Here is a 26,054-nt window from a genome sequence, read left to right as displayed (position 1 = left end):
TCGACGATTTGCATTTGATATATGTGGATGAATTTTCTGTTTAGTCTCAATCTTGGCATTGACATCCCTGGGAAAGGGGTGCTGCTGGAGCAGCTCACCTGGCAGGGTGACTTGGCCTGGTGGGTTGTGGGTTTGGATACCCTTTGCCTACACAAAAAAACCTTGATAAAATGTTTTATTGGACATATTTTCTAAAAACCACGTGGTCAAAACTGTAACTTTCAGCCTTAAAAATCTATCAATATAAGTCTGCATTTCAGTATGCTGGAATTACCTTATTTCTGGTAGGGATCAGACCATTATTCCATATTTTGCACATGGGAAACCTGGATGCAAAGTTTTTCAGGACCTGTCTAAAGCCACATGGTAAAGCAGTTGTCAGTGCAGCCCACAGTGGGTCCCTCCATGGCCTCATTGTCAGAGGACTGGTGTACTTCAGGGCTGGTTCGTATGTCATGGCTGGAAATTGGGTGGAGAGAGGTTCCAACTCAAGGTGCTCCTTTCTTGTTGTGTTTACTGGCAGGAGCAGGTTTGAGTGTATGGGCTCCATTTCTGGCTGCTTTTAATTCAAAACTGGATGCTTTGAGAAAATGTTATCTAAAAGGGATAAAAAATATGGGAATAAAAAAAGGGGGGGATTAAAAAGATATCTAAAATGGATTAAAGTGGAACGGGTCCTTGGGAAGTAGGAAGTCATAGAGTGTGACTGCAGGAGTTCCTTCCCCTGCTGTCTGTGGCTCAGACACACCTACTGCTGCAAGTGCTTTGTACAAGAGAAATGCATTTTGTTGCATGTATCCTGAGAAATGGTTTTAAATAATTGGAGAAAAGTATCTAGCCAGTTCCCCACAGTCAGAGTAACAGATGGGTGTCTCGGCTGATCTGTGTCACTGGAAGCTGATTTCTCCCGTTGCCTTGAGACAGTCTCAGCTTTCAGGTGCCTTCAGTACTGTGCTATTTACTGCAGAACAGGCAGCTGTTAAATTGAGTGATGTCTCTCTCTGTGTTAGACTTGCCAACTCAGCTGGGAAAACTTGTGTTGCTTGCCTTCCAGGCCTTCTTAGCCCACAGAAGAGGGAAGCTCTGCAGCGACTAAGGACTGATATAGAAGTGCTAACAGATTCCTGGCTGGAAACAGCATTAAAGTCCCTGCTACTTATACAGTCCAGGTATGGGAACTAGAAATGTGTATATTGCTTTCTAAGCCCTTTCTCTCCCTTAGATTTGCATGCAGTGCTGTGTTGCAGCAGTGTCCGTATGTAATACTACTGCTGTTTGTCACAGGTAACTGGGAATCAAAGTGAGTGAGCAGGAACTCCACTCCTGAGCACCCTTTGGTATTTTTCTGCTGCAACATCTGTTGTTAGTAAGGTCCCCATAATAGGACTGTGCTCGCAAAATTGCATTTCTGCCAGAGAATGTCTGTTTAAAACAAAAAGCAAAACCAGACAAAAACCACAAATCAAAATCTTGGCCTAAAGAGCCTCTTGAAAGCAGGACAACAAAGCACATGGCTCTTTGGAAAGCTGAGCAAGCCACATGGCTCTTTGGAAAGCTGAGCAAGCTGCCCAGAGTAGCTGTCAGCACCACTGGCCATAGATGTGCTTTTACAAGTGTTTTTTCTTCTTTTAGAAAAAACTGTGTGAACATCCTGATCACAACCACCCAACTGGTGCCAGCTCTTGCCAAAGTTCTCCTGTATGGATTGGGCGAGGTGTTTCCCATCGAAAATATTTATAGTGCTACAAAAATAGGTAAGGAGTTGTGCTAAGTACCTGGCACTGAGGCGTCTGCTGTGCATTAGCTGGGATTTTTACACAGGAAATACAATTTCTGCAGCTGAGCAGCCCCCATGGCTGCTATGGTACAACTAGCCATGTAATAGTGGTGGCTTCTGGCCTCACAGGCTGAACTGGTGTTATCCTTTTCCCAGTAAGACAAGAATGTGTTTCTCTACTGGGAAGAAGGGACTGGTTCAGGCTTCTGTTCTGTTCAGAACTCTCTGCCTAAGGCTCACGATAGTGGGATTGTCTTTTGGCAGGTAAAGAGAGCTGTTTTGAGAGGATCGTGTCACGATTTGGAAAGAAAGTCACCTATGTGGTAATTGGAGATGGGCGTGATGAAGAGGTTGCAGCTAAGCAGGTGGGTTTCTGACTCCACAGAGGTGGGATGTGGGTTGATGCAAAGGGAAGTTACTGCAGCAGTCTTTTTCTGCAGGGACTCTTTTTCCAGGGCTGAACTCTTCAGGCCGGGGCAGCCAGGGGGAAACTTTGCCTTTGATGCAAGAGATCTTTCACTACATTAAAATGGGGAGTTTTCTGGCTCTTGGGGCTTTAAAGTTTCTGTTTTACTGTTGTTTAGAATTGCGTATAATATTGTCCCTGTAAAACAGTATCTTGATGTAGCATGTCTTGATCATAGCATGCAGTTAGGATAATGCAATTTCTCAGGAGCACGGAGGGAGTCAGGACTCGCTTGCCAGCAGTCAGATCAATACACAGCATCTACCATTAGTCTGAATTACAAACAAGGAACAAACAGTTTGACTGATTTGGACAGGCCTGAGTAGGTTGTTCAGTCATGCTAATTAAAGGCAGTAAAGTGCACAGATTACTGTCAGGACATAGTCTCTGCACTGTCTGCCACGTGCCAGAGTTGTCTACGCAGGTTCCCTGGGAGCCCTAGAAAGGCTTTCCTGGGTGAAGCAGCAGCTCACAGCCGAGCACTGAGATTTCCATCATGAGCGGGCAAAGCAGCTGATAGTCAGTGCCACTGCCCATCATAAACAGATGTGCAGATAAGATAGGCTTCACATACTGATATGCATACGGCTGAGGTCCTGCCCGAACATGATATGCTCAGATGGTGCTGTCAAAAACACCATATTGCACAACACTACAGTTGTACCTTTACTGCTTCCACTGAGCTGTAAAATCACTCGGATAAACCTGACTGTCATCTCTCTGTTATAGCACAACATGCCTTTCTGGAGGATCACAAATCATGCAGACCTCGTGTCCCTTCACCAAGCCCTCGAGTTAGACTTTCTGTAAGAAGTTGGAGCAAAGGCATGACTGCAGCTCCTGCAAGCCCTCTCCATCGCTGGGGAGGCAGAAATCTATTACATTTGGGGACTCACTTTTCAGCTTGATGAAGAAAACATACCTAATGCAAACTGTACAGTAGAACATGACACCAGTTTGTTTCCTCAGGAGCACAGGCCCTGCCAAGTACAAAGGTGTCCTATAAAGAAGCACTAGACTCAGCAGAGCTAGAGCTTGTCTGAAGAAGAGACTTACAGAAGCCAGCTGAATTCCTCTAGCAGGCAGTCTGCAGAGGGAAGGGGTGATACAACAGCAGAAGTATTTGTAAGAGCCTTCTCCTTTCTATTCAGCTTAGTTGTAGAACCCAAGTAAACACAAAACCTTATTTTTATAGAAAAATACTGATGGCAGAGCTGAACCTCCCTTGTTTCGCAAAGCTGAAGAGAGCTATGTTTTTTTTTCGTAGGAAATATTAATGAAAATGTCAAAAATACCTCTATTGCTGTGAAGTGTGTCCTCCCTCCTTCCCTGGGTGTTCAAAGCAGTTAATTTATTACAATGTCCTTATGTTATTTCCTCAACATGGGATTACTGGAAAATAGAAAGATATGGGAATGTTTCTGGGGTACGTGGTTCCTTATAGAGGAAATTGTTGGTATTCTGAGTTAATCCCGGTGGCTTCTAGTCAATGTGTGCACAAGCCCTGTTAACAAGCAGGAGATCATTGGATTCCAGCTATCCATGACCCAGACCATACATCCCACAGATTTTCCCTGTAAAAGAAAACAAAACTGCCTATGAACATTAGATACAGCACAACACTATTGCAGACTGCTCAGATGTGAATAGAGTCCTTGTCTGGACTAGGAATAATTTGAGAGAACTAAATCCTCATGAACGTTACAAAGAAGAGTATGGTTATTAATCTTCAGCTCTGCTTTCCTGACTCCATTTGTGAGAGTAAGTTCCTTTTAGTAGAATCAGATTCAGTTTTCTTGTATTCTTCTTTGCATTAGCCTAACTACATAGGTAGAAACAACACTCACGTTAAGAGGGACTTAATTTTCTAAGACACTGTGACTTGGCAGCCTGGAGCACGCTGACCTTAGGAGTGATGGTTACACTGATTTTTCTGCTACCATCTTGGAAAAAAAGGCTGAAGTCAGTGACCTGCAGTACCACTGGCCAGAAATAGCCAGCTGGAGACTGGGGACTGGCATGGAGCACTGGGTTTGTGCCAGGTCGGGCTGTGTTCAGTGATATCTGCCTCCTCCCTGTACCCCGGTGGCACCAAATCAGCAGGTGCCTTGAGTTTCTGCACAGAGGACAGATGTCTGCTGCACCCCACTACATGCCTCTGCTGCTCCTGCTGAGCCAGCGCCACAACTGCACCCAAACCCCTCCAGATCTCTGGTCTCCAGCCCAGTGTGACCCGTCTGGGACCCATGGGGGACTGGTCTGAAAGCATGTCACTTCAGGGAGGACACTGACCCACTCAGGCTATGCCCACAGAAGCAGGTGATGTGTTTGCTGCATTCCTTTCATGGCATTAATTACTGAGGAATAATTTCCATCAGTGCTGGGGGAGTTGCTGGGCCAGCACAGCACATGCTCTGCTGTGCCCCAGGAGTGTCTGTTCCTGGGCCAGCTTTGGTCACCATCGTGAAGAAGGTGCCTAGAGCAAGGGGTTTGGATCCCCAGAGCTAAGGGACTGGACACAGAGGTCTCTGTTCCACATGTTCCTAGCTCCAGTTTTGCTTTTTTAAAAAAAAAAAAAAATTGAGAGGAGATTCTCTTTCTCCAAGGTGGTCACAGGAGTTGGCAGTGGTCTGCTTTCCATCTAGCTCCTTGCTAGGTGTTGGCTTTGTGCTATGATCTCAGGTGGATGCTCTGGGTCTGCATATTTCCCCAGTAACTCTCTGCTTCAAGAGCATGCTGTCTGTGTAGAACCTGCTGCCTGCAAGCAACATGACCTCTTGTCCCATTAGAAGAATCTGAGGAGCCAATTTCTGCTGTGGGTGTTACTGAACAGCTCAGTGGAGGGGATGTCTTTTGGCTGCACCAAGAGCTGCTGCTCTGCTCGCAGCTGCTGGCCCAGTGGAGCCCCTGGAACAAGCTGGAGACGTGCTGTTTAGTGCCCAGCAGCAGGGTTTGAAGAGGAGCGGGAGCCCATGGGGTGCGTTCCCCCATCTGCCGTGTACACAAGATGGAGAGCTCAAGTGTGTTACCGGGTGTTCCCACACAGCTGGGGCAGCCCATGTAGGTGTGTGCTGGTGTTTCACAGCAGCTTGGGCCCCGTGCAGAGCAGGGAGAGATGCTACAGGGCTACAGCTCCATTACTGCTGGGTCCATAGAGTCCAGTTCAGCTGGGGTTCCTGTAAGGTGTCGTTACTGTGTCAGCCGGAGCGGAGCTGGTAGGAAGTGAGCCATGCCGAGAAGCAGCCCCATTGCTCCCAGGGTCTGAAATGTTACCAGAAGATCAGGATGTATTTGCAGTCACAGGAGAGTCTGTGCTGCATCCTGAACATCTCTCTGCGGGTCCCCAGCCCATCCAAAGGTCTCCTGTAAGCGGGCGTGGGAGATGTCCCAGCCTGTGAAACAGCCTGTTCAGACTGGCTGAACCCACTCTGGCTGGCTGAACTTTGGGATTAAACCCTGTGCCTTAACCTCACACCATCTGGCATGGCTGAGCGGCCCCTTTGCTTCACTAACGTCCAAAGCAGCTTGCAGGAGAGCCGTGCTGGCCTGCGCTGGGAGGTGGGATGTGTTTTGCCCAGGCACTCGCAGCGAGTGCTGGACCCAAGGTACCAAGCAGCCTGGCAGCTGGCTGGCTTTGCTTTGTGTTTGTTTACTTTAAGATGTTTTAAGGAAATTTTAAGATGTTGGCAAAATTTTAGCTGAGTGTGGAACTCTTGCAGCCAGTGACATTTCATACTGATATTTATACGATGTTTCCTTGAATGTATGTAAAGTACTTTTATAATAGGAGGTTGATGGTACATTTCTGTGTTTATGTTTAATAAAGGTTGACCTGGCTATTTTATTTTTACCTCTGCTGGCTGAATTTAAGACTTTTGCTGTCTCTTGTATGGCAGGAACAGCATCTCTATCCAAGCATTGATTTTCTTTATACTTTCCCGTTACCCCTGACCTGGCTGTAGCTGAACTGGTGACAAACCCAAATGCCTGAATGACAGCCAGCCTTCTGGCCCGGGGCTCTGACACCAAGCCCCCCTGGGTGCTGCTGGCCTCCCCTCCAGCTTCACTGCAGCTGTGGAGGCTTTAAAAACCCCCTAATCTACTAATACTTGCTGCCTCCAAGAGCCCAGGGGGGAGATGTCCGTCGTGGAGCTCATGGAAAGCAGCAGGATCCCCGCAGCCTGCAGCAGCCCTTGCAGGGACCCCTCGGCAGCAGGAGAGGGGTGAGCCCTGGGCACTGCTGGCTGTGGAGCCTTTGGTCTGTGTAATGGGAACTGTTTTATGAACTGGAAAAAAAAAAAATAAAGTCTTTATTTTCTATAGTCACTGCTTCAGCCTGTTCTCTGACACCCCTGCAGTCAGTCCCTGTCCCCTGCCATGGCCTGGGCTGGGATCGCTGGCACCAACGGCATTCAGGGTGATGGTGCCACAGGTCGCAGCGCAGCCACTGGCACAAGCAGCTGCCGGAGACCCCGATCCTCTGGGGTGTCCTGTGGGAACCAGCAGTGGAGGTACCGGCTCCTTTGCTCTGCTGTGGTGCCCAGGGGAGGCACATGGTGCTTGGCTAGTCCCACACAAACTTTCCCTTCCCTTTTTCTTTTGCACAAGGTCAACAGCCAACCCTCCTCCCAACTCTGCTGTGGTGCCACTGTCCTTGGCCACAGGCTTACAGTGTTATAGGAACAGCTGTAAAACAAGCATTTCAGGTACTCCTCCAGCTGCATTCTGGTACAGGGGGGGTCCCCTCCTGGGACAGGATCCTGCTGGGAGCGTGGGCAACGGAGGCAAGGGGAAGGGGCCAAGGGCCAACACTGGGCAGCGAGTATGTGCCACGGCTGCTGGCTGGGCAACAGCAAAAAAAAGCCAGGGGCTGTTTTGGGGCCTGCTCATGGTTTTGCACCAAGCTGGGGCAGCCCCGGCTGGGAAGCAGTGGGTGTCCGTGCCCAGGAGCCAGCACAGCCCCACACTGACCACATCAATGGCCACCTACAGCTGACAAACTGGTCACAGCCAGCGCCAGCCTGGTCACCACGTCAGGAGCACCGCCCAGGCTGTGGTGGTGGTGGGAATGCCAGCAAAGGGACTATGACGTGTCCGTAATAAACCAGAAGCACTGAGCCATGCTGCAGCCATACACCAGGACACAGCCACTGCCCCCCTCCCCAGGATGGGTTCCCGTGGCATTGCTGCATCCTGCCAGCCTCCATCCCACAATCAGCATTTGCTGCTCGAAGGAGAAAAGCAACAATCATCTGGGGCAGCAGCAAAGGGGTGACCTGCCCAGCCCAGGCCCAAGCCCAGCTTCAAGCATCAAGCTTGAAGCTTCAGCTCTGCCCCTCCCTCAGCCTGCAGGAGGAAGGGAGAGGGCAGGAAGGGACCTGGCAAACGTGGCAAAGGGCAGAACCAACGTTTCTGTGCACAGAGAATCCACCTTGGAATGTGCCCTGACCCTCCACCATCCCGCAACGCCCTCCCCAGGGTGCAGGCACCCCACTGCCCCTGCCCACCTGTGGCAGCTGCTCTCCCAGCACAGGGGAGTCCCTGCCTCCTTCCCTGTCCCTCTCTGAACATGGTGATAACAGGCAATCTTTAACCTTAACAGCAAAACAGGAGGAGGAAAACCCTGGCTGGAAACAGAAAGATCAGATAGCCACTGCCAAGGAGGGAACAAGTTCTCCCCCACCCACACCCACCTCCCCAAGCAGCAACAGCAGGCACAGGAGAGGCACAGAGAAAACAAACCAACCATTGCTTTTTTTTTTTTTTTTTTTTTTTTTGGAAAACGCTAATAATAAATAACAAGAGACGCTGACACTGCAGTGCAGTCACAACATGCTGGACCCCCCCCCCCCCCCCCCCCCCCCCCCAAACACCATGGCTCTCCCTGAGGGCACAGCCATGGGAGCTGTGCTCTGTGCCATGGGACTTGCTGTGTGCTTGCACATCACCCCTGGTTTCTGCCAGGTCCCTCCAGCTGCCCAAAACAGCCTGGGGAGGTGGGGGTAGAACTGGGAGCAGGACTAACAAATCTATCTTGCTGGCAAGTCACTTTGGAGAAGCCAGCCTCAGACAGCAGACTCAAGAGCAGCAGCCCCATTCAGGAAGCGCTGCCCCAGCGGCCAGGAGACAGGGAACTGGGCCTGGGCCAGCCACTGCATTCGCTTGTTCACCAGGTCTGGCACCGACAGTGAGCGGAACTCCAGCCCGTTGGTCCTCCCATTGGCATCCACCTCATCAAAGCTGCGCTCTTGCTGCGCCCGCACGTTGGGGTGCAGCCACTTGTAGTAGGTGACTCTCAGCACCAGCCCCAGCAGGTAGCAGGGCAGGGCAGTGGAAACCACCGGGATGAGATACGAGTGCTCGTCAGAGGGGGACCGGCACCAGAGCCAGGACAGGGCCAGCAGCGTGCTGTCCACCAGGATGAAGCTGTGATAGATGATGCTGCGGTACAGTGTCCTCCCCTGTGCCACATTGAACCAGCTGAAGTAGAGGATCACGGCCACCATGGCCCGGTATAGCTGCTCGGGGCCCGGTGACTCCATGAAGTCCGTGCCCTGCAGGCTGACCCAGAGGAACATCGCCAGCCACACAAGCAGGAAGTGGATAGCCACGCCGTAGGGCCAGAGCAAGGCAAAGAGGGCAACCGTGAGGATGCGGGGGCAGATGAGGAACAGGTTCCACAGGAAGTAGATGATGGAGGAGCCCAGGCTCAGCTCATACTTGTCCTGCAAGAAGGAGCGCAGGGACTGGTGGTAGTCCAGTAGAGACCAGGTCACACACAGGAACGCAGTGCAGATCCCCAGTCCTGCAAACACAGTGGTGGAGATGCTGAGGGCAGATTGAGGGGGGGCCCAAGCCATCTCAAACCTCCCCCTGCCCAGCATTGCTAAATTGAGCATCCCACCAGCTCGCAAAGCAGCTGCTGCAGATGCAGCACCTGCATCTCTCCCCTAGCCTTCTACCCTCCCCGAGGAGGAGGCTGGTGCCCGCCCTTCCCCAGGAGATGGGGAAGAAGCGACGAGACCCAGCGGCTCTGCAGAGCCTGTCTCCCAGCCAGGGAAGCCCCCCAGCCCACACAGGCAGGAGGAGGTGAGTGCTGGCTCCACCCAACCAGCACATGGCTGGGCTCCCCATTTCACTGTGGTGACACTTGCTCCCTACCCCAGGACAGGTACCAAAGTGCCTCCTCGGCAGCCTGTGCTCCACCCTCTGTCCACATCCACAACAGCATCTCCCCGCTCCCCAGTGGGCTCCTGATTTCTCTACCTGACCCTCAGCCTCTCCTGGGGCACATAGGGGAATGACCACACAGGCCCCCCAGCTTCAACCTCCCACATCAAGCCCAGCATAGTCACTGGGGCATGCAAGGGCAGGACAGGCATCCACCCTCTTGTATATCACATCAAGGGAAGGAGTGATGTGGAAGAAGAATGACACCTCAAGCAAGGACAGACGAACAGTGTCCTCCTGGGTCTTGCAGCCTCCAGACAGCCCATCTGGTCTGTCCCTTCCAAGCCTGCTCTGACCTCAAGCCTGGACCCCCGCAGCCCCCCTGCCCTAGCCCCAGAGCCCTCACCCTGGGAGGGCTCTGCCTTGTTTGTCTGCAGGATAACGTAGAGGAGCAGGGTGAGCTGCGGGGTGTTCTCCAGGAAGGTCTCGAAGAGGCGCAGCATGCTGATGTCGTGGGAGAGGAAGGCCATGCGTCTCTGCTCCTCCTCCTCCTCTGCCTTTGCCCAGCACACCTTCCAGCCCACCTTCAGAGCGTGGAGGCACCTGTGTGGGGACCCAGCCAGTGGTGAGGTACTGCTGGGTGGCAACGCAGCACACCCCTCGGTCCTCACGCTGCCCTGGCAGGACAACTTGAAATGTTGCGGTTTATGCTGTTTTCTCCCCCCGGAGGGGAGGCACAGTGCAGCCACGCTGCTTCCCCAAACAGCCGTGAGAGCTGAGGCTGAGACAAGGTTTTGAGGTGTTCGCTGCTCCCACTGGATCCGACACCCAGCCCTGCTCCATTTGGCAGGAGGCGCCTAGCAGCAGTGACAGCACCGAGAGACGGAGCAAACCTGGTCCTTTGGGACACGGGTGGGAAATGTCAGCTAGAGGGAGGCGGGTGGCTCCCACCGACACGTTTCTACCGGGCTCCAACCCGGGGCTGGGCCAAACCGCTCTGCCCGGGGAGTCCCTTGGACATCCCGACAGCCGGGGATGGGGGCACGGGTGTTAGGACGTCCAAGGGGCTCCCCGGGCAGGGCGTTAGATGCAGGGGGTCGGGCCCCTGTCGCCCCCGCAGGAGCAGGGTGAGGGGGCAGCGTGGGAGGGCAGGGGGGAGGCTGGGGCGGGGGGGCAGGCACCAGAGGGCCGCCGGAGGGATGCCGGCTGGGATGCCCCGGGGGTACCGGAAGAAGGCAGCGGTGGGGGTGCGGTACCGTACCTGAAGAGGAAGCCGAGCTGGAGGAGGTGGAGGGCGGCGAGCAGCCACCGGGGCACGTCGGGGCGCAGGGCGGGCGGGTCGGAGCGGAGCCAGAGCCAGCTGCAGGCCTGGGTGGCGACCGAGGCGGCGGCCAGCAGCGCCAGTGCCAGCGCGGCCCAGCCGGGCTGCCCGCCCCGCGCGTACTCCGCCGCCACCCACCCGTCGGCGCACACGTCCAGGGCCGCCGCCGCCGCCCCCGCCGCCGCCAGCAGGAGCTGCCGCGGCCCGAACCGCGGCGGGGCGGCCCGCGGCGCCATCGGCGGGACCGGCGCGGCCCCGCCCCGGGCAGGCCCCGCCCCCTCCCGGAGCCGCCGCCGCCGCGGGAGGACGCGCTCTTGCCCCCTCCCGAGAAGCGGCACCCGCTGCCCCCCCCCCGCCCGCAGCCCCGCGGGGCTCCCCGCACCCGGCGCGACTCACGCGGCGGCTCTGCCGCCCCGCCGCCAGACAGATCACGGCCTCGAGCCACGTACCGGCGCTCGCCGGCACTGCTTTCTCCGCGACCTTTCCGGTCCTTCACGGCAGCCAACCCCCGCCCCCGCCGCGGGAAGGCCTGCAGCCCTCGACGCGAGCGTCCACCCGCGCCCCTCCCCAGGAGGCTGCTTCAAAAGAAACCAGGGAATCGACGCCACCCCAGGAAGCGGGTCTGCGAAGCGTCCGCCCTGTAATCCCGTTGCAAGCGGGAGGATTTCAGGACAGGGCCGAGGCCAGCGCTACCGAGCGTCTCCCGCTCTTCCGTCTCAGGGCGGCGTTCGCCCCAGGGAGCTCCGGTGCAGCAGAGCTGGGGGGCACGGGGCCCAGCCGGGGGCAGCCAGCCCCGAGGTGCTGGCAGAGGGGGCCCCGGCCGGTTCCTGACTCCCACACCGAACCGGCTGCCCTAGGGCCGGCCAGGAGCACCCCAGCACAACCCGTGACAGCTGCCCTCAGGCATCCGCCACGCCGCTCCGGCACACGCTCTGAGGCAGTACCAGGGGCAAATGCCAACTGTGGCCGCGAAGCCCCAGCACCGCAGGCGGCCGTTCCTCCTGTGCCCTCGCTCCTCTTCTGATGCAATGCATCCGTTCCACCCTGGCCACCCCGGTGGGCACGCCACCACATTTGCGTGCCCAGCCTATGCTGCTCCACTGGCAGACTTGGGTCCTCGCTCCCGCAGCCCCCTCTGCTCTCGGACCCTGCCGGCACCTTTCCGAGTCCCTCGTGTGCTCAGGCTACGTGTTCTGAGCACAACACCCCGCTGCCTTGCGAGCTCCCGCTTTGCCACGTCAGACACTGGGAGAGCCCAGAGCTGCCTTTCACAGACAACGCCAATATTCCTTCTGCGTCCCCTTCACCCAAACCTAAAGGGTCCGACGCCATCACTTTGTATTGGGTCCCTCGAGGTTCTCGGACAAGCTAGCAAAGGCCAAGGTTGGTAAATAACCAAAGCGTTCAAGGTCAGCTTGCAATGCCCAGCTGAAGGAAGAAACTAAGTAGATGCAAGTTAAGAGAGCACAAAGGAAAGAGCTGTTTATGTTCAGCAATTGGGGGAAAAAATAAATAAAAATTTAAAAAAATAATAATAATTAAGCTTCTTACCCTGGAGCCTTGTCTTGGGCACTGACACATGAAAGTCATGGCCCAAACTTGCTGTTCATACACCGTCAAAGGAAGAACTAATCCCACCTGGCTCTGCTCATAAGCCAAAGGCAGGGCTGCTGCTGTACAAGGCCACCAAAACAAGACCTTCCAGGTCACCAGTTGTGTGGTCTTTCCAGAAGCGAAGCGTGTGCCAACATGAGGAACCCACCTGGCAGCAGACTCCTCGGGAACAAGTGGCAGCTCACAGCTCTCATGCACGATAAGTTAAAGTCCACCAGGAAGCCTGGTCTTCGCCTGACTTGTGAGACTACCTCAGAAGTCACAGCGTAAGGGGGATGGACTCCCTGATGCAAGTCAGTCTGGCACAAAAAGACTTTGTAGCAATCACTGCCCTTTCCTGATACATCAGTTTTTTCTAGATTTCAGATCAACATCACAGAGCTTTTAGTAAAACCACTGATTTTGTCTTGGTTTCAGAGTAAGTTCTCAATGCCAAAAGCATTCATAATTGCCGATTCATGTGCATTGTGAACTCGCGCTCTCTTCGTTTTCTCTTGCTCTCAGTCATTACAGCGCTTGCTGGGGACTAAGAAGTCCTAAGAGCAAGCAGAAGAATAAAAGCCGAACACTGATGATGGCAGAGGCAGAGCTGCTGGTTTTAACACACTCATTGTATTTTGTAAAATCAACTTCCCTGATGGCACAAACATGATCAACGCGGCAGGCCTCCTCGCACGGGGTGAGGTCATATCTGACAGAGTTAAACTCATAGTACTGCTGCAGATAGTGCGGATCCTTTGATATCCTCTCCAGCACTGTTTGCATGGAGCGCAGAGAGCCATCAGGGACTTGGAAGGCTTCTGTCAGCCTATACTCTTCTTCCCATGTTGGGAACTCTTCCTCCCCTGTTGAGGCCATCATGTTGGCACGAGTTAGGTTCAAGTAGTAAGTCACCATATCCTACAGGGAGAGAAAAACAAAACGAGGACAAATCAGGAAAGGATCGGCTCTTGAGTGAAATGTTTGGCTCAGATGCAATCATCCACTTCTCCCAGATGCTGGTGTGCAGCACCACAGACACAGGTATTCACTGCAGGCAGCGCATCTCCCTGCCCAACAAGGGGTGAGCTGCCTCCTGACAGGTGCTTTCTACAGAGGTGTGAACCTGGGGACAGACACCTCGGATGAAAGCCTCCAGAACTCACCACAAAAGCATCCTGTTTCGTAAGGGATGAAGGGATGGCTTTTCTCTGCTTGACTTTTATCTCCAAACATCAGGAAGTTTGAGCATGGCCTGCTTCAAAATCACGCTGTTATTTACTACCAACACTATCCACTGGCAGAAGCAAGGGTTAAGTAGTGTTACTTACTGAGTGAAGTTATTTTCTCAACCGTGAACAAACTAAAAAAATAAAGTTTTTCACAACTTCTGTTCTCAAGTCTTTCCCTCTTTCCCTCTGCTTCACTAGCTCCCTAGCCTTCCACAGTGTATTTCCACACTCATTTCTCATGCTATAAACATGTAAACAGAGCATCTACAGAGCTGCTTTATCCATGGCAAAGAAAGGCACAAAGACCCCATCCTCCATCTCTTTGCAAGTAAGAGACAGAGGAAACAGAAGCTGCCCCTACAATTCACCTAAATTCAGATCCATTACAAATGAATAAATTTAGCAAGCAGGGGGACCCAAATAATTTTCTAGATGGTTAAAAGTTTTTGGAGGGAGTTTGACAAGTCTGTTAGTCCTCAAAGAGGAGTTGTGCAATCCACATTAGCTGGGTAGTAACACAAGCATCAAAGGAAGCTAGCTACAGACATGAAGAACACAACAAAACCGGTCCTGCACTGCCCTGGGGAACTCATCCCAGCAAAAGGCCTGGGCCAGCTGACTGCCGTCACCTTGCCTTCACTCACTGATGTTCTCACTAAATTTTTGTGCTAGACATGAGGCTGAAATAGCTTGGTTTGGGTCCTCTTCTTCATAGCTGCTTGGGTCCTGTAGTCCTGCCTGTTAAAACCACATGGAGGAATTAAAGTACTCTTCTAGAACTGCAGCATGCAGCACATGGGGATCCCCTACCAACACTTGAAGGGTGTCTGGATCATAGTCGATCACCCGAATCCCAGGGTTGTTGGCTCCATTGTTCACTCCAGGTAATGTTGTTTTCCAGGGAGTCACTCCAGGGGCCAGGAACATGACATTGATTGGAGAACCTTAACAGAAAGGCAAAACAACCCACGAATAGGGACCTTGGCTTGTATCACACCCTGTCCATGCTGCAGTGAGCACCCCGGGAACTGATCACACTGCAAACAGCAGCTTTGTCACCCGCCCTAGTTACAACAGCGCACGCATAAAGGTCAGCACATTGAACAGCATCAGGGGCTGAACATGGGACTGCTGCAGCTGAGAAAAGGCTTTCCACTGCTGTCGAAGACTCTTGCAGTGAGGGTGCGCAAGAGAACCACGGTCAGCAAAGGAGACCCAGAGCACTACCCGTAACCCCAATGCAAAGATTAGCAACTGCTCCCTTATGTCTCAGCTGATGTCCAAAACCCATCAATAGGGAGCAGGCAAGAAGTTGCAAGGCATTGAGGGGAAACAACAAAATGGAGGGTAAACAGGAAGGAGGGATGGACCTACAGGCTGGGGGTGGAGATCAGAACCACTGTTGTCTCTTGTTGACCAAAGCATTTCACAAGCCTTTTCTGGCTTCTCAGCTACATTCAGCTAACAGCCACTGAAAACTCTAATCAACAGTGATTTTCTGGGCATTGGCAGAGCTATCACACAAATGCTTGCGTGGCCAGAACCGGTACCTGTATCACTGTAAAACATCCGAAAGCTGTCTGTGTGATGGTGCCCAAAAAACTGGGCAGCAATCACCCTGTGGTGCTTCTGCACGATTTTCAAGTATCGTTCATTAAAGCCACTCCGGAACCAGGGCATGCCTCGTTTCTTCTCGAAGAAGCCAGGAGGGACGTGCCCCACAATGTAGACCTACAAAAGCAGGAGTTGCACTGAACGCAAAGCCCACACTTCCCTCACTGTGCTGTGACTGCACAGAGGGGAGAGCAGGAGCAAGAAGAGCTTCCAGGCTGGGAGAAGCCCTCTACAGAGTTTGCTTATTCATTTCTTTTAATACCATTTCATCTGCTCTAGAAGCATTGGTCAGTGTTTCTTCCAGCCACTGGAACTGCCCTCCAGGATCTTCCTCACCAGCTGTCTCATTATTCTTGTCATAGTACAGATTGGTATTGAGCACAACCATTCGCCCCCTTGTCCTTGGGCTGGGCAGCTTCTCACTGTAGAAAGCTCCTGAAGAATGCAACCGACAGGGAAAGAGCTGGAGGTCTGGTCACGCTGGTTGCTGTGACCCCAGATCCCTTTGTTTCCATCCCCCTCAGCATTCCTTGGCAATAGCCACAGCAGAGTCACTGTCTGGACAAGGGGCCAGCAGCGCTCTGACCACCCCAGGATGGGGATTTGGAGTGACTCTTCCCCGTGTGCCTCTTGTCATGCTTATGCCTCTCATGGTGAAGGGAGGCCCTGCATGGGGACAGTGTGCAGCACCAGGAGCTGGGCAGCTCTAGACTGCCAAAGTGCTGCCTGTACCTGCAGCTTTCTTAAAAGATCTTTTTAATTCCACTGAAGCTGACCACTCTGCATTCTCCGAAGGGACGCTTTCCAGTAACTCGAGGAAAGCAGGAGAGACTAAAGCATAAAGAAATTTCTTTTCTCACAAGCAGGAGAACTCAGTGCCAGAAATCAGCATTAAATTGGACCCTTCCTCTGCAAATACTCTATAAATACTGTTGCTCTGAGCATAGAAGCAGGGAAAACCATTCATGGTATTCTCCTAACCACCCCCATCTCCCAGAGAGCTGCCAACATGAGCCAGTGGTGCATACCTGCTCTGAAAAGAGGAGTGGAAGCATCATTCAGCCAGGAACGCCACAGTTCAGCTGTTCGGTTGTAGATCCTGTGCTCCTTCCCTGGAAACTGATTCTTGGGGTGGAAGTCATGATTGCCCATCGCCGCATAGACTTTAGTATCTAGAGACAGAGAAAAGGAGGCACAGAGGAATCCATGCTTGCTTCCGAGTTCCTCAGCACCAAAGCTCCCTGAGACACTCACAGACTTGGAAAGAACAGCATGAATTGAGAGCTTTGCAAAAGCGAATCATCCACACCACAGCCATATGGTTGCATTGACTGGGGCTACAACACTGCAAAGACCATCGCTCCTCAGGACAAGCCACCCCAGAGCCATGGCTTTACAGATGAATCAGTGAGCTTTCACCATCAATAATGCTCCTTCCCCCACTGCTAACATGGATTAAGTGTGAGGAAAACTTGCAGCCTTTTCTGTCTTAATGACTAATTACAGGAATGTTTATTTTCCTCTCTTCTGAGTGAGTTAACCTGAAACAATGAGTGCGCATCAGACACCTCAATTCACACACCTCATGCCATACAGCAACTAGGAAGCAGACAAACAACTCCCAACGACCCCAGGCCTTCCGTGCCTTTCCCCTTTCCAATTCTGTCATTTTTGCCACCCTGGTAAGCTCTTCCTATGAGACTCCGTGCCCCTCTCTCCTTCTCATACCCTCAAATCCTACCTGGAAATGTCTCTTTTATCAGAGAAGTCAGATTTTCTATTATGTGCAGAACCTTTTCTTCTCCAAGCTTCTCACTGGGGATGTGAGGAGTATCATCTCTAGAAAAATAAAAGCAGCACAGCCACTGTCTGTGACTAACAGGTCAAATGCTTGAAGTGATAAGCTGTATTGGGTTTGTGTGGCAAGGTTTTGGTAGCAGGGGGGTTACAGGGGTGGCTTCTGTGAGAAGCTGCTAGAAGCTTCCCCTATGTCCGATACAGCCAATGCCAGCCGGCTCCAAGACATACCCACTGTCGGCCAAGGCCGAGCCCATCAGCAACAGTGGTAACGCCTCTGTGATAACATATTTAAGAAGGGAAAAAAAATTGCAGGGGGCACAGCAACTGCAGCCAGAGAGAGGAGTGAGAACATGTGAGAGAAACAACCCTGCAGACCCCCAGGTCAGTGAAGAAGGAGGGGGAGGAGGTGCTCCAGGCACCAGAGCAGAGATTCCCCTGCAGCCCCTAGTGAAGACCATGGTGAGACAGGCTGGCCCCTGCAGCCCATGGAGGTCCACAGTGGAGCAGTTATCCACCTGCAGCCCATGGAAGACCCCACAACAGAGCAGGGGGATGCTCGAAGGAGGCTGTGACCCTGTGGGAAGCCTGCGTTGGAGTAGGCTCCTGGCAGGACCTCCGGATCCGTGGAGAGAGGAGCCCACGAAGCAGGTTTTCTGGCAGGACTTGTGACCCTGCAGGGGACCCACACTGGAGCAGTGTGCTCCTGAAGGACTGCAGCCCATGGGAGGGACCCACGCTGGAGCAGTTCATGAAGAACTGCAGCCTGTGGGAGGGACTCATGTTGGAGAAGTTCATGGAGGACCGTCTCCCATGGGAGGGACCTCACGGTGGAGCAGGGGAAGAGTGTGAGGACTCCTGCCCCTGAAGAGGAAGGAGTGGCAGAGACAAGAAGTGATGAACTGACGGCAACACCCACTCCCCATCCCCCTGCACCACTGGGGCGGGGCGGTAGGTGGAGAATCCAGGAGTGAAGCTGTGCCAGGGAAGAAGGGAGGGGCGGGGGAAGGTGTTTTAAGATTTGGTTTTATTTCTCATTACTCAACTCTGGTTGATTGGCAATAAATTAAGTTTATTTTCCCAAAGTCGAGTCTGTTTTGCCTGTGACTAATTGGTTGAGTGATCTCTCCCTGTCCTTATCTCGATCCGCGAGCCCTTTGTTATATTTTCTCTCCCCTGTTCAGCTGAGGGGGTGGGAGTGATAGAGCAGCTTTGGTGGGCACCTAGCCTCCAGCCAGGGTCAACCTACCACATAAGCAAGGCAGAGAAACTTGCTTACTGCTCTTTCTTTGAGCCTTCTAGAAAATAAAGTTAAAGCTTTTGGGGGCAGGAACCAGCGCTATGTTAACTGGCGAAGGCACTGAAGGAGTTTCAAGGAATTGCTCAAAGTGAAAACAGGCTCCACTTTATTCTACCTTGAAAAATCTGTACACAAGCATAGGAAATGGAGGCTCACTCTGCCTCAGTGCATTTAAGAGGCACTAAAGCTGACTGGAAATATTGCAAGGAACAGCATTTTGCAATCTCAGGTCAACATCTGATCAGCAATAATGAAGCAAAGCTGTTTGCACAGCTGTTTGAACAGCAGGATAACAACTCTCATTAAAATGAAACAAAGGAATGCCTCCAAAAGTGCAGCAGACACACACTTCTATGTTTTCACTAATATGCTTCTGGCATTTGTAGATGATGCTGGGCTGTCAGCAAGCCCATCGAAGCGGAAGATCAAAATTCAACATGATGTCAAAGAACTGGGAGAAATAATTTGAAGGAAAAAGAAAAGTCAACATCAAGTCATAAGGACCGATAACTACTTCTAAGTAGGAACAATCATCTGCAGAGACAGAAAATGAAAACGTGGGGTCAGGCAACAGCACTACAAACTAGGACTAGAGGTTACAGCAGGTTACAGGTTGATGTTGCACTGTTAGGAAAAAAGCAAACGTTACAAGGGAACATATATACTTAAAATAATCACACAAAATAAAACTTTTACTGTCTGCAAGTGCTATTGAGGCCTCCTGTGGAATAGGGTGCCCACTTCTGGAGACCGTACTAGAAAACATGGAGAGGCTCTTCACACTTATAAAGCAAAACAGACCCTTTTTGAGACAAGTCTCCCAGATGCCTCTTCACAGTTTGAAGAAATGCTGCAAGTCTGTTTTGCAATGCTCTCCTCCCACTGCCTCTAACAGGCAGGATTAGGTGCACCAACAGAAAGAGCACGTCCCATTCCCTCAAGTGTTCCAGGTACTCAGAGCTTGTGTGAAGTCAGACAGGGCTGGCAACAATTAAAAAGAAAGGGAAGGACGATCCTTTCCTTACCTTACTGTTTCTCGCTGCTGGGGCTTGTTGGGAGCCTCTTGCTGGCGTCGAGAAGCCTCGTTCCGGTTATGCTCTCCCCCAAGCCTCCACTTTGCATCATAAGGCACATCCTTACCTTGCCATGTAGAGACCTGGATCCCCCACAAGCTCCTTATGCCCCAGCCCTCCGGCTGCCCCTTCTCCCATCCAAAGCCTGGCAGCCCTCTGAGCAGGCAGGACCGTGCCACAGCCTGAGGGCAATGCATGACCCCAGAACCCCCACTGTCAATGCCTGGAATATTTGGTGTTTCTCCTCTCGGGGAGGCATCTCTCTAACGAGGCGGACACCATCCCTCAGCCACCCGGACTGCAGCGGGAGGACGGAGAAGGCAAGCTGAGGAGAGCCCCACCAGTGGGGGGTTCAGAGCCCCTCCAACCGCCGCTGCTGTGGGGGCGGCCGGGCAGCGGATCCCCCCCCTCCCGGCGGGACGCCGGCCCATCCTCACCCGGTCCAGAGGACGAAGTCCGGCCGCTGCAGGCGGTTCCTCATGGCGCGGACTGCGGAGGCGAGCAGGCGCCAGGGCGCGTCGCAGAGGTAGCTGCCCCAGGGCCCGGCGGCGGGCACTGCCCGGGAGCCGGCCGAGGGGCACACCTGCCCGGCACCCGCCGCCGCCTCGTAGTCGGGGTCCCAGTGGAGGTCGGTGACGTGCCAGAAGCGCCCTGCCGCCGCCGGGAGACGCCGACACTCACCGGGGGGGCGCGGGGCTGCCGCCGGGCACCGCTCGGGGCCCCCCCGCCCCGTCCGGCCGGCCGGGGAGCGGGGCACACTGCCTCCCCTTACCTGACAGGGCCGCGGCCAGCGGGCAGAGCAGGAGGAGTGCGACGGGCTGCATGTCAGCCAGCGGCTGCCGTGCCGTGCCCCTCACCTGACGGCGGCCGGGCAGCGCCCGCACTCAAAATGGCGCCGGCCGCTTCCCCCCGGCCTCCCCCTATTGGAAGGAGCCGGAAGACGGAGGGCCGCGATTGGCTGCCGGCCGGCGGAGCAGCGCTCACGGGTTGGGCAGGAGCCGGAGGCGGGAGGAGGGGCGCTGCGCGCGGGCCGGCAGGCGCCCGACGTTCGGCCGCCGCCATGTGGAGCGGGCACGGTGCGGGTCGGGGGCGGCCGGGCCGGGCCGGGGACGGCGCCTGGGGTCGGCGTGGGGCGGCCGGAGCCGATGGAGACGGAGACGGCGGGGGGGGGGGGGGGGGCGGCGCGGCCTTAGGCCGCCGCCGCGACCCGTGATGGCGGCGGGGACGGGGGGGGGGGGGGTGCGCGCTTCCCCGCCGCCGCCTCACGGGCTCTCCCTCTCCCCCTTCAGGGACCTTCGACGGCGGGTACGGCACGGTGGGCAGCTCGGGGCCTGTGGGCGGCTACACGCAGTCCCCGGGCGGCTTCGGCTCCCCCGCCGGCACTCAGGCGGAAAGGAAGCAGGTAGGGCGGGAGCGGGGCCTCGGCCGGCCCCGGGGCGCTGGGCCGCAGCGGCCGGAGGAGCGGGGAGAGGGGCGGCCGCTGCCCGGCGGCCACTGACGGCCCCGCCGTTCCTTGCAGAGAATCCGCTCCCAGAACATCGTGCCCTGCACCGTGTCGCAGCTGCTGGCCGCCGAGCAGGTCGACGAGACCTTCCGGATCCGCGACGTGGAGATCTCGCAGGTGGGCGGCGGGGGAAAGCGGCGAGCGGGGAGGCTGCGGGTCAAACAGACTCGTTTCCCGGGGCCTTCCCGGATAAACTCTTCCCTCTTCCAACGCAGGTCACCATTATGGGGATCATACGACACGCTGAGAAAGCACCGACGAACATTCTCTACAAAGTGGATGACATGACAGCAGCCCCAATGGATGTCAGGCAGTGGGTTGATACTGATGTAAGCATCAGATTCGTTATGGACGCGCTTCTTTAAAAGATTTTCGGAGCAGTGAAGAGAGAAAAGTTACAGAATAGTAGAATATCTCAAGTTGCAAGGGACCCATAAGGATCATCAAATCCAACTCCCTGCTTCTCATGGGACTTTTTTATCAAAAAGATGTGGCTTTTCTGAAAAGCGTTTTAGGGATAACAACTCTCAGAAATCCAAGGGAGATGCTGCTGTAGCAGAGATCACTGGTGCTGTATGTGACCCATCTCCTGTTTTGTAATTCATGCACAATTCTACGTTGAATCACTTTTTATAATTTTTTAGAGTTTAGCTGCTGAAGCTCAACCGTTACTTCATAGCTGAACTGGGACATGCATGCTCTACTTCTGTGTAGAAAGTCAAGGAGAGAAAGTGAACAGAGATGTTTTAGGTGGGTCTGTGATTGAGATGAAGACACGTACCAATGAATGTTGTCTGGTTTTCTGATAATGACTCCTGAAGTGCTGATAACTTCCACTAAATTCATGCTGGTATAACAGGCCTTTAAAGCTAGCCCATGTTATTGTGACATATATTTGAAGGCTAACAGCTGAGTTCAGCTGAACAACTTCGGGAGACTAATTAGGCAGACATTCAGTTGGCTTAACTGCAAGTTTATCGTAACTATGCCAAGTTGTGTAGTTGAACACCTGCTTTTTTACTATTTAGGGGTTCTTTCCTCTTGTGAAAATCTGGGAAGTGGACAGAAACAGCAGAGCAGACAACTGTCTTTGCTGTCAAGTCTACAGTGTGTTCAAACGAGCAAATATTTTTTTTCCTATTTTTCATTTATGGTTATCTTTACCTAACTGCTCTTACTGGACATAGGAATGCATGCAGTTTGTGTTTGCTTGAGATAAGCCTCCTTTCCTAAGTCATTTATTGTGATAATTGAGAAATGGAAACATGAATCAGCAAAACCTTCCTTTCTCCTTTTCCTCTCTGTTAGGAGGCAGGTGGTGAGAATGTTGTGGTACCTCCAGGAACTTACGTAAAAGTAGCTGGTCATCTTCGGTCTTTCCAGGTAAGATCATGTTACCCATATCTGACTCCAAGTCACAAGGCTGGAGCCGTGGCATGAAGGATTGGTGATCTGGCACAGTGTTAGGGGGCTTCCTTTAGAATACCCACTTAATCATGGTCTTTGCTCATCCTTTCCTGTGGACAAATCCTTGAATGTTTTTGCCAGGGCTGTATTTAATAACACTTTAATTGTTTCTAAATGCAAAGGACAGAGGACCCATTTAAAATTCCGCTCTTCATCAGTACATTGTTTTCAGCGGAACAGAGTACTGGCCACCAGGTTCTTGGGTGTTTGCACTGTAGAGCTTAGACTAGGTTCTGGTTAATGGGGACGCTTCTTGTAACATATTATGTGATGTGGTTGCCTCATAACTAAATATTGTAACTAAATATATGAATAAATATTCAAACAATAGTGCATGCATTAAAGCAAAGTGCAGTTAATTACCAGCTGGTTAGAAAGAGGGGTTACCTTGTCTGCATTGTCTTGCAAAATCACATACGAAAATGTAAGTCAGAAAATTTTGGACTAGTTACATGCAGACAAGCTCCCTACCCGCCACTGTCCCTGTTCCTGGAGAGAATAGTTGCATTGGCTGTTAAGCATGTTCCGGTTGCTGCGATGGTAACTTTTTTTTCTTTGCTTTTTTTTTTTCTTCTCTGAAAGAATAAGAAAAGCTTGGTGGCATTTAAGATCATGCCTCTGGAAAATATGAATGAGTTCACCACACACATACTAGAGATTGTCAATGCACATATGATCCTCAGAAAAAATCTTATGGTACGTACTTGAAGATCCTGATTCCATCTTGGCCCTTACTGGGTTACTGGTTATCTCCCAAAGACAGGAACCTCTTGGTTCGTTGGGGAAATTGTATACCAGTTGTGGGGCTGGAAAGCTTGAAGCTGTTGCAGCGCTACAGTGAAGGTGTAACAGGAGTCCTGGCTTCCTTGGAGACAGATTTGTGTTGCAGTCCATTTCCAGCAGTTTCTTTTGGAAATCTATTTTTAATTACTGTCTGTCTGAAATAACACCAAGTCTTTAATGTTGTGGGTTTGTGGCAGCCTGTATAACCACAGCAGTTTTACTCTCATAATTTCAGTCAGCATCAAGAGCGCCTCAGTCATTCTCCTCCGCTGGGATAGGTGATGTGGGGGGCTATGGAGGAGGTGGCAGCCTACCAGTGAACGGACTCACAGCGCATCAGAGTCAGGTACGTGCAAGCAGCTTCTCCAGAAACACAGCAGTCACAAGAGAGGCTGCTGTGGCATGATGTAGGACAAAGAAATGCAAGCTCGGTTACTCTTTGAAGTTTAATAGTTCTTCCTCAACCTTGTCACTGATAGAGAAGCTCAGCTGTGTCCTAATGGTGGTTCTTGCTTTTCCAGGTGCTGAACTTGATTAAAAACTGCCCTGTCCCAGAAGGTATGAGTCTTCAGGAGTTGAAACTTCAGCTCCACAATATGAGCATGTCAACAATCAAGTAAGTGTGTAGAAACAAAGGATGTTCCGGAAATCCAGGCAGTCCTTCCTGGAGTCTGATAAAAGGAGGCAGAGACGAAAATAGTGGGCAAGCCCAGATCTTTACTTGTGAAAGAGCACTAGTAATTTCAGATGTTCCCAGTCATTTCAGATGTTCCCAGTCGGATGCGGTAGTGAGCCAGAGCTTTTGAAGTCTTCAACTTCAAGCTTAGAATGAGCCATTGTCAGGTGAAGGGGTGATAAAATGCTTTGCTCCCTATTTTCAAAATAAGCCATTGAACGGTTCAGTGGCAAACTAATAGCTACCTGGGAGTCCTGCAGTGCCTCAGCAGTATTTTCTTCTGTTCAGGGACTACCTTGCTCTCTGCACACCGATCAAAACTTGGGAATAGACCGTTTCTGTTCTCTTCTCCTTTGCTGTCTCTTAGAACTTCTCCTCCCTGAGACTTAGAAAAATAGTGAAGCCTAAAGACAGTAATGAACGTCCATTATATTTCTGTGTTCTGTCCCCTTTGAAGCAGAGTCGTAGGTACTGCTTTTACCTGGGAAGTACTGAGAGGGGTGGCCTTCCCCTGTGTGGCAGGCAAAGTCTAAGAGATGCTGGGGGAGCATATTGCCCTAGCTTTGGAGAAGCTTTCTGAACCTACTGACTGGTGGAGCAGCATTTAAACTGCTCATAGGATAGAGCCACCGAGAGCTTCCCTTGGCAGATGCCACAAGGGAACAGTAGGGATGGGGTCTGTAGGTGGGAAATCCCTGAAAGGTGTTGATATGAACTAGTTAACAATTGCTTTTTTTTTTCTTCAAAGGCAAGCTGTTGAATTCCTTAGCAGTGAGGGACACATCTATTCCACTGTGGATGATGATCACTATAAGTCGACAGATGCTGAGTGAAGTTACTTCCAGCTGGATTTAGTTCTAAGCAAATGCTTGTCCATGTATCAAGTTACCCTGTGGAGCTTTGTGACATGGAAGGTGATCTTTACTTTTTCTAGCCTCTGAAAGTCCCAGTTACTCTGTGAGTGCCTCCTTGTAATTCAAGGACAAGCAGAACGTATACGATTCTGTTAACTGGACTCGATTATATGCTGTGACCCTGTGACTGAAAGGATAAAGAGACATGGGAAAACTGAACTCCTCAAAGCTTCAGAGCCTTCAGTTTGGTTTTGTCTCCTTAGAGGATGCCTGTGTTAGAAAGAGGTTCTTCTTTCTAATCTTGTCCTGGGCAGATTGTCTTTTGTTTCTAGAGCTGTATCTCCTAACTCAGCTTTCATTCCATTTCATTCACTAAGTGGGTAGCCAAGAGTAATATTCCACTAATGTACAGTAATCATGAATAGATTTTTAATTGGTTTAGTTTATACTATGAGGTGATCTTGTTACTACAACTTTTGAATGTTTCCAATAAAATTTTCACTTGGGTAGTCTTGCATGCGTGTGTGGCTCTAGAGGCTTTTCTTCCCTAAAAAAGAAAAGCATCTGTGTTGACAAAACTTAGCCATGTGGGTAAAAACACAGCTCATGCTTTCAGAGTTTCTTTAACTATACTTATTTTTTCCTTAGCTTTTGAAGTAAATTGCTTTAAAAGGTCAAACTGAAGCAAATGTCTGGAAACTAAGAAATTAAATAATGGTACTACTGAAGAAAGCTGCACGTTGTATCAGTGTTCCAAATATAGCCAGGATCATTTCTACCACCAGAAGTACTTTAGCCGAAGCTCAAATGAATTACGTCACATGGAACAAGTTTTTCTTCTTTAAACTATTTTTAAAGCATAACAGAGAAAACACTAAGTTATGAAACAGCAGGGCTGATATTGGTGATGTATCGGGGTGGAGATAACAGGTTTTCATTTCCTGTTTCTCTGCACAATCCTGCCTTGTTCAGGAAGGCAGTGTGCTGAGGGCAGCTGCTTCAGCGTATTTCTGTCCTCTTAGTCATGATATGCTTCCTGTTCTATAAAATGCAAAGCTGAAAACTACCTTCTGCGAATTGTTTTGCATTTGTTAATGGGAGCACTTCAGGAGTTCATAAATATTCAGGAGCATTTTTCACTGTGACGGCGTGTAGCTGTTCTCACAGGAGGAACTTTTGTGGTGAATGCGTTGCTGAAAAGCAGGACCCCGGGATCTTTCAAGCTGAACGCTGAGAGACTGAAATGTGCTTGCTGCCTGCCAGATGGGAGCCTGGTTTGCTGCGCTGCGCTGACCTGTCCTTCAATTGCTGCCTGCCGAGTTCCCAGGGGCACGGGGCTTGCTGGAAAAACAGCATATGCAGCCAGGGCTGATGCCGGTGGGCTCACGGGCTGGTCAACTCCAGCTGCCACGGGAGCTGCAGGTTGT

General features: G+C 52.0%; 4 protein-coding genes across 13 annotated transcripts in view; 2 read left to right on the top strand and 2 right to left on the bottom strand.

Moving 5' to 3' along the window:
* Positions 1–6,087, top strand: part of EYA3 (EYA transcriptional coactivator and phosphatase 3) — a 62,852-nt gene extending 56,765 nt beyond the window's left edge. For all 7 annotated transcript variants that reach the window (XM_030039250.2, XM_030039255.2, XM_041129421.1 and 4 more), the window contains 4 exons: positions 1,055–1,169; positions 1,633–1,754; positions 2,042–2,142; positions 2,973–6,087. In XM_030039250.2, coding sequence (XP_029895110.1) covers positions 1,055–1,169; positions 1,633–1,754; positions 2,042–2,142; positions 2,973–3,053 — 419 coding nt within the window. In that variant the 3' untranslated portion in view covers positions 3,054–6,087. The remainder of the gene's footprint in view (positions 1–1,054; positions 1,170–1,632; positions 1,755–2,041; positions 2,143–2,972) is intronic.
* A 1,930-nt stretch (positions 6,088–8,017) lies between these two features.
* XKR8 (XK related 8) lies at positions 8,018–10,982 on the bottom strand. The gene is made up of 3 exons (XM_030039262.1): positions 10,675–10,982; positions 9,820–10,016; positions 8,018–9,048 (listed from the first exon to the last, which is right to left on the bottom strand). Exons 1-3 carry the CDS (start codon positions 10,968–10,970, stop codon positions 8,309–8,311), a joined length of 1,233 nt encoding a protein of 410 aa, XP_029895122.1. The 5' UTR covers positions 10,971–10,982; the 3' UTR covers positions 8,018–8,308.
* Positions 10,983–12,190: 1,208 nt separating this feature from the next.
* On the bottom strand, positions 12,191–20,235 carry SMPDL3B (sphingomyelin phosphodiesterase acid like 3B). Of its 4 annotated transcripts, none has more exons than XM_030039256.2 (8): positions 20,116–20,235; positions 19,781–19,994; positions 16,915–17,012; positions 16,202–16,345; positions 15,436–15,608; positions 15,110–15,290; positions 14,370–14,503; positions 12,191–13,248 (listed from the first exon to the last, which is right to left on the bottom strand). In XM_030039256.2, exons 1-8 carry the CDS (start codon positions 20,165–20,167, stop codon positions 12,856–12,858), a joined length of 1,389 nt encoding a protein of 462 aa, XP_029895116.1. In that variant the 5' UTR covers positions 20,168–20,235; the 3' UTR covers positions 12,191–12,855. The 4 variants fall into 4 exon arrangements, with proteins under 4 accessions (XP_029895116.1, XP_029895121.1, XP_029895120.1 ...); XM_030039261.2 differs by having other exon boundaries at positions 19,781–20,039; positions 20,086–20,227; XM_030039260.1 differs by lacking the exon at positions 20,116–20,235 and adding an exon at positions 19,296–19,384 and having other exon boundaries at positions 19,781–19,858.
* On the top strand, positions 20,202–25,136 carry RPA2 (replication protein A2). Its single transcript, XM_030039264.2, has 9 exons — positions 20,202–20,419; positions 20,633–20,745; positions 20,863–20,964; positions 21,063–21,176; positions 22,156–22,230; positions 22,897–23,010; positions 23,333–23,443; positions 23,619–23,713; positions 24,522–25,136. Exons 1-9 carry the CDS (start codon positions 20,233–20,235, stop codon positions 24,604–24,606), a joined length of 996 nt encoding a protein of 331 aa, XP_029895124.1. The 5' UTR covers positions 20,202–20,232; the 3' UTR covers positions 24,607–25,136.
* The last annotated feature ends 918 nt before the right edge of the window (positions 25,137–26,054 follow it).

This window comes from Aquila chrysaetos, chromosome 16 (assembly GCF_900496995.4).
Source record: "Aquila chrysaetos chrysaetos chromosome 16, bAquChr1.4, whole genome shotgun sequence".
NCBI classification, from domain to species: Eukaryota; Metazoa; Chordata; class Aves; order Accipitriformes; family Accipitridae; genus Aquila; species Aquila chrysaetos.
Note: the sequence above shows the minus strand (reverse complement) of the source record. Positions and strands in the feature narration are given on the sequence as shown.

Excerpts from the sequence above, each read along its gene's own strand:
- RPA2 (XM_030039264.2), top strand. The coding sequence starts at position 20,233 with ATGGCGCCGGCCGCTTCCCCCCGGCCTCCCCCTATTGGAAGGAGCCGG. Across the intron at positions 21,177-22,155 it reads GGCAGTGGGTTGATACTGAT|GAGGCAGGTGGTGAGAATGT; the intron begins GTAAGCATCAGA and ends CCTCTCTGTTAG. Across the intron at positions 23,714-24,521 it reads ATGAGCATGTCAACAATCAA|GCAAGCTGTTGAATTCCTTA; the intron begins GTAAGTGTGTAG and ends TTTTCTTCAAAG.
- XKR8 (XM_030039262.1), bottom strand. The coding sequence starts at position 10,970 with ATGGCGCCGCGGGCCGCCCCGCCGCGGTTCGGGCCGCGGCAGCTCCTG. Across the intron at positions 10,017-10,674 it reads CAGCTCGGCTTCCTCTTCAG|GTGCCTCCACGCTCTGAAGG; the intron begins GTACGGTACCGC and ends GTCCCCACACAG. Across the intron at positions 9,049-9,819 it reads CAAGGCAGAGCCCTCCCAGG|GACTGGGGATCTGCACTGCG; the intron begins GTGAGGGCTCTG and ends CTGTGTTTGCAG.
- SMPDL3B (XM_030039261.2), bottom strand. The coding sequence starts at position 20,167 with ATGCAGCCCGTCGCACTCCTCCTGCTCTGCCCGCTGGCCGCGGCCCTG. Across the intron at positions 17,013-19,780 it reads GACTTCGTCCTCTGGACCGG|AGATGATACTCCTCACATCC; the intron begins GTGAGGATGGGC and ends TTATTTTTCTAG. Across the intron at positions 13,249-14,369 it reads CAGACACCCTTCAAGTGTTG|GATATGGTGACTTACTACTT; the intron begins GTAGGGGATCCC and ends CTCTCCCTGTAG.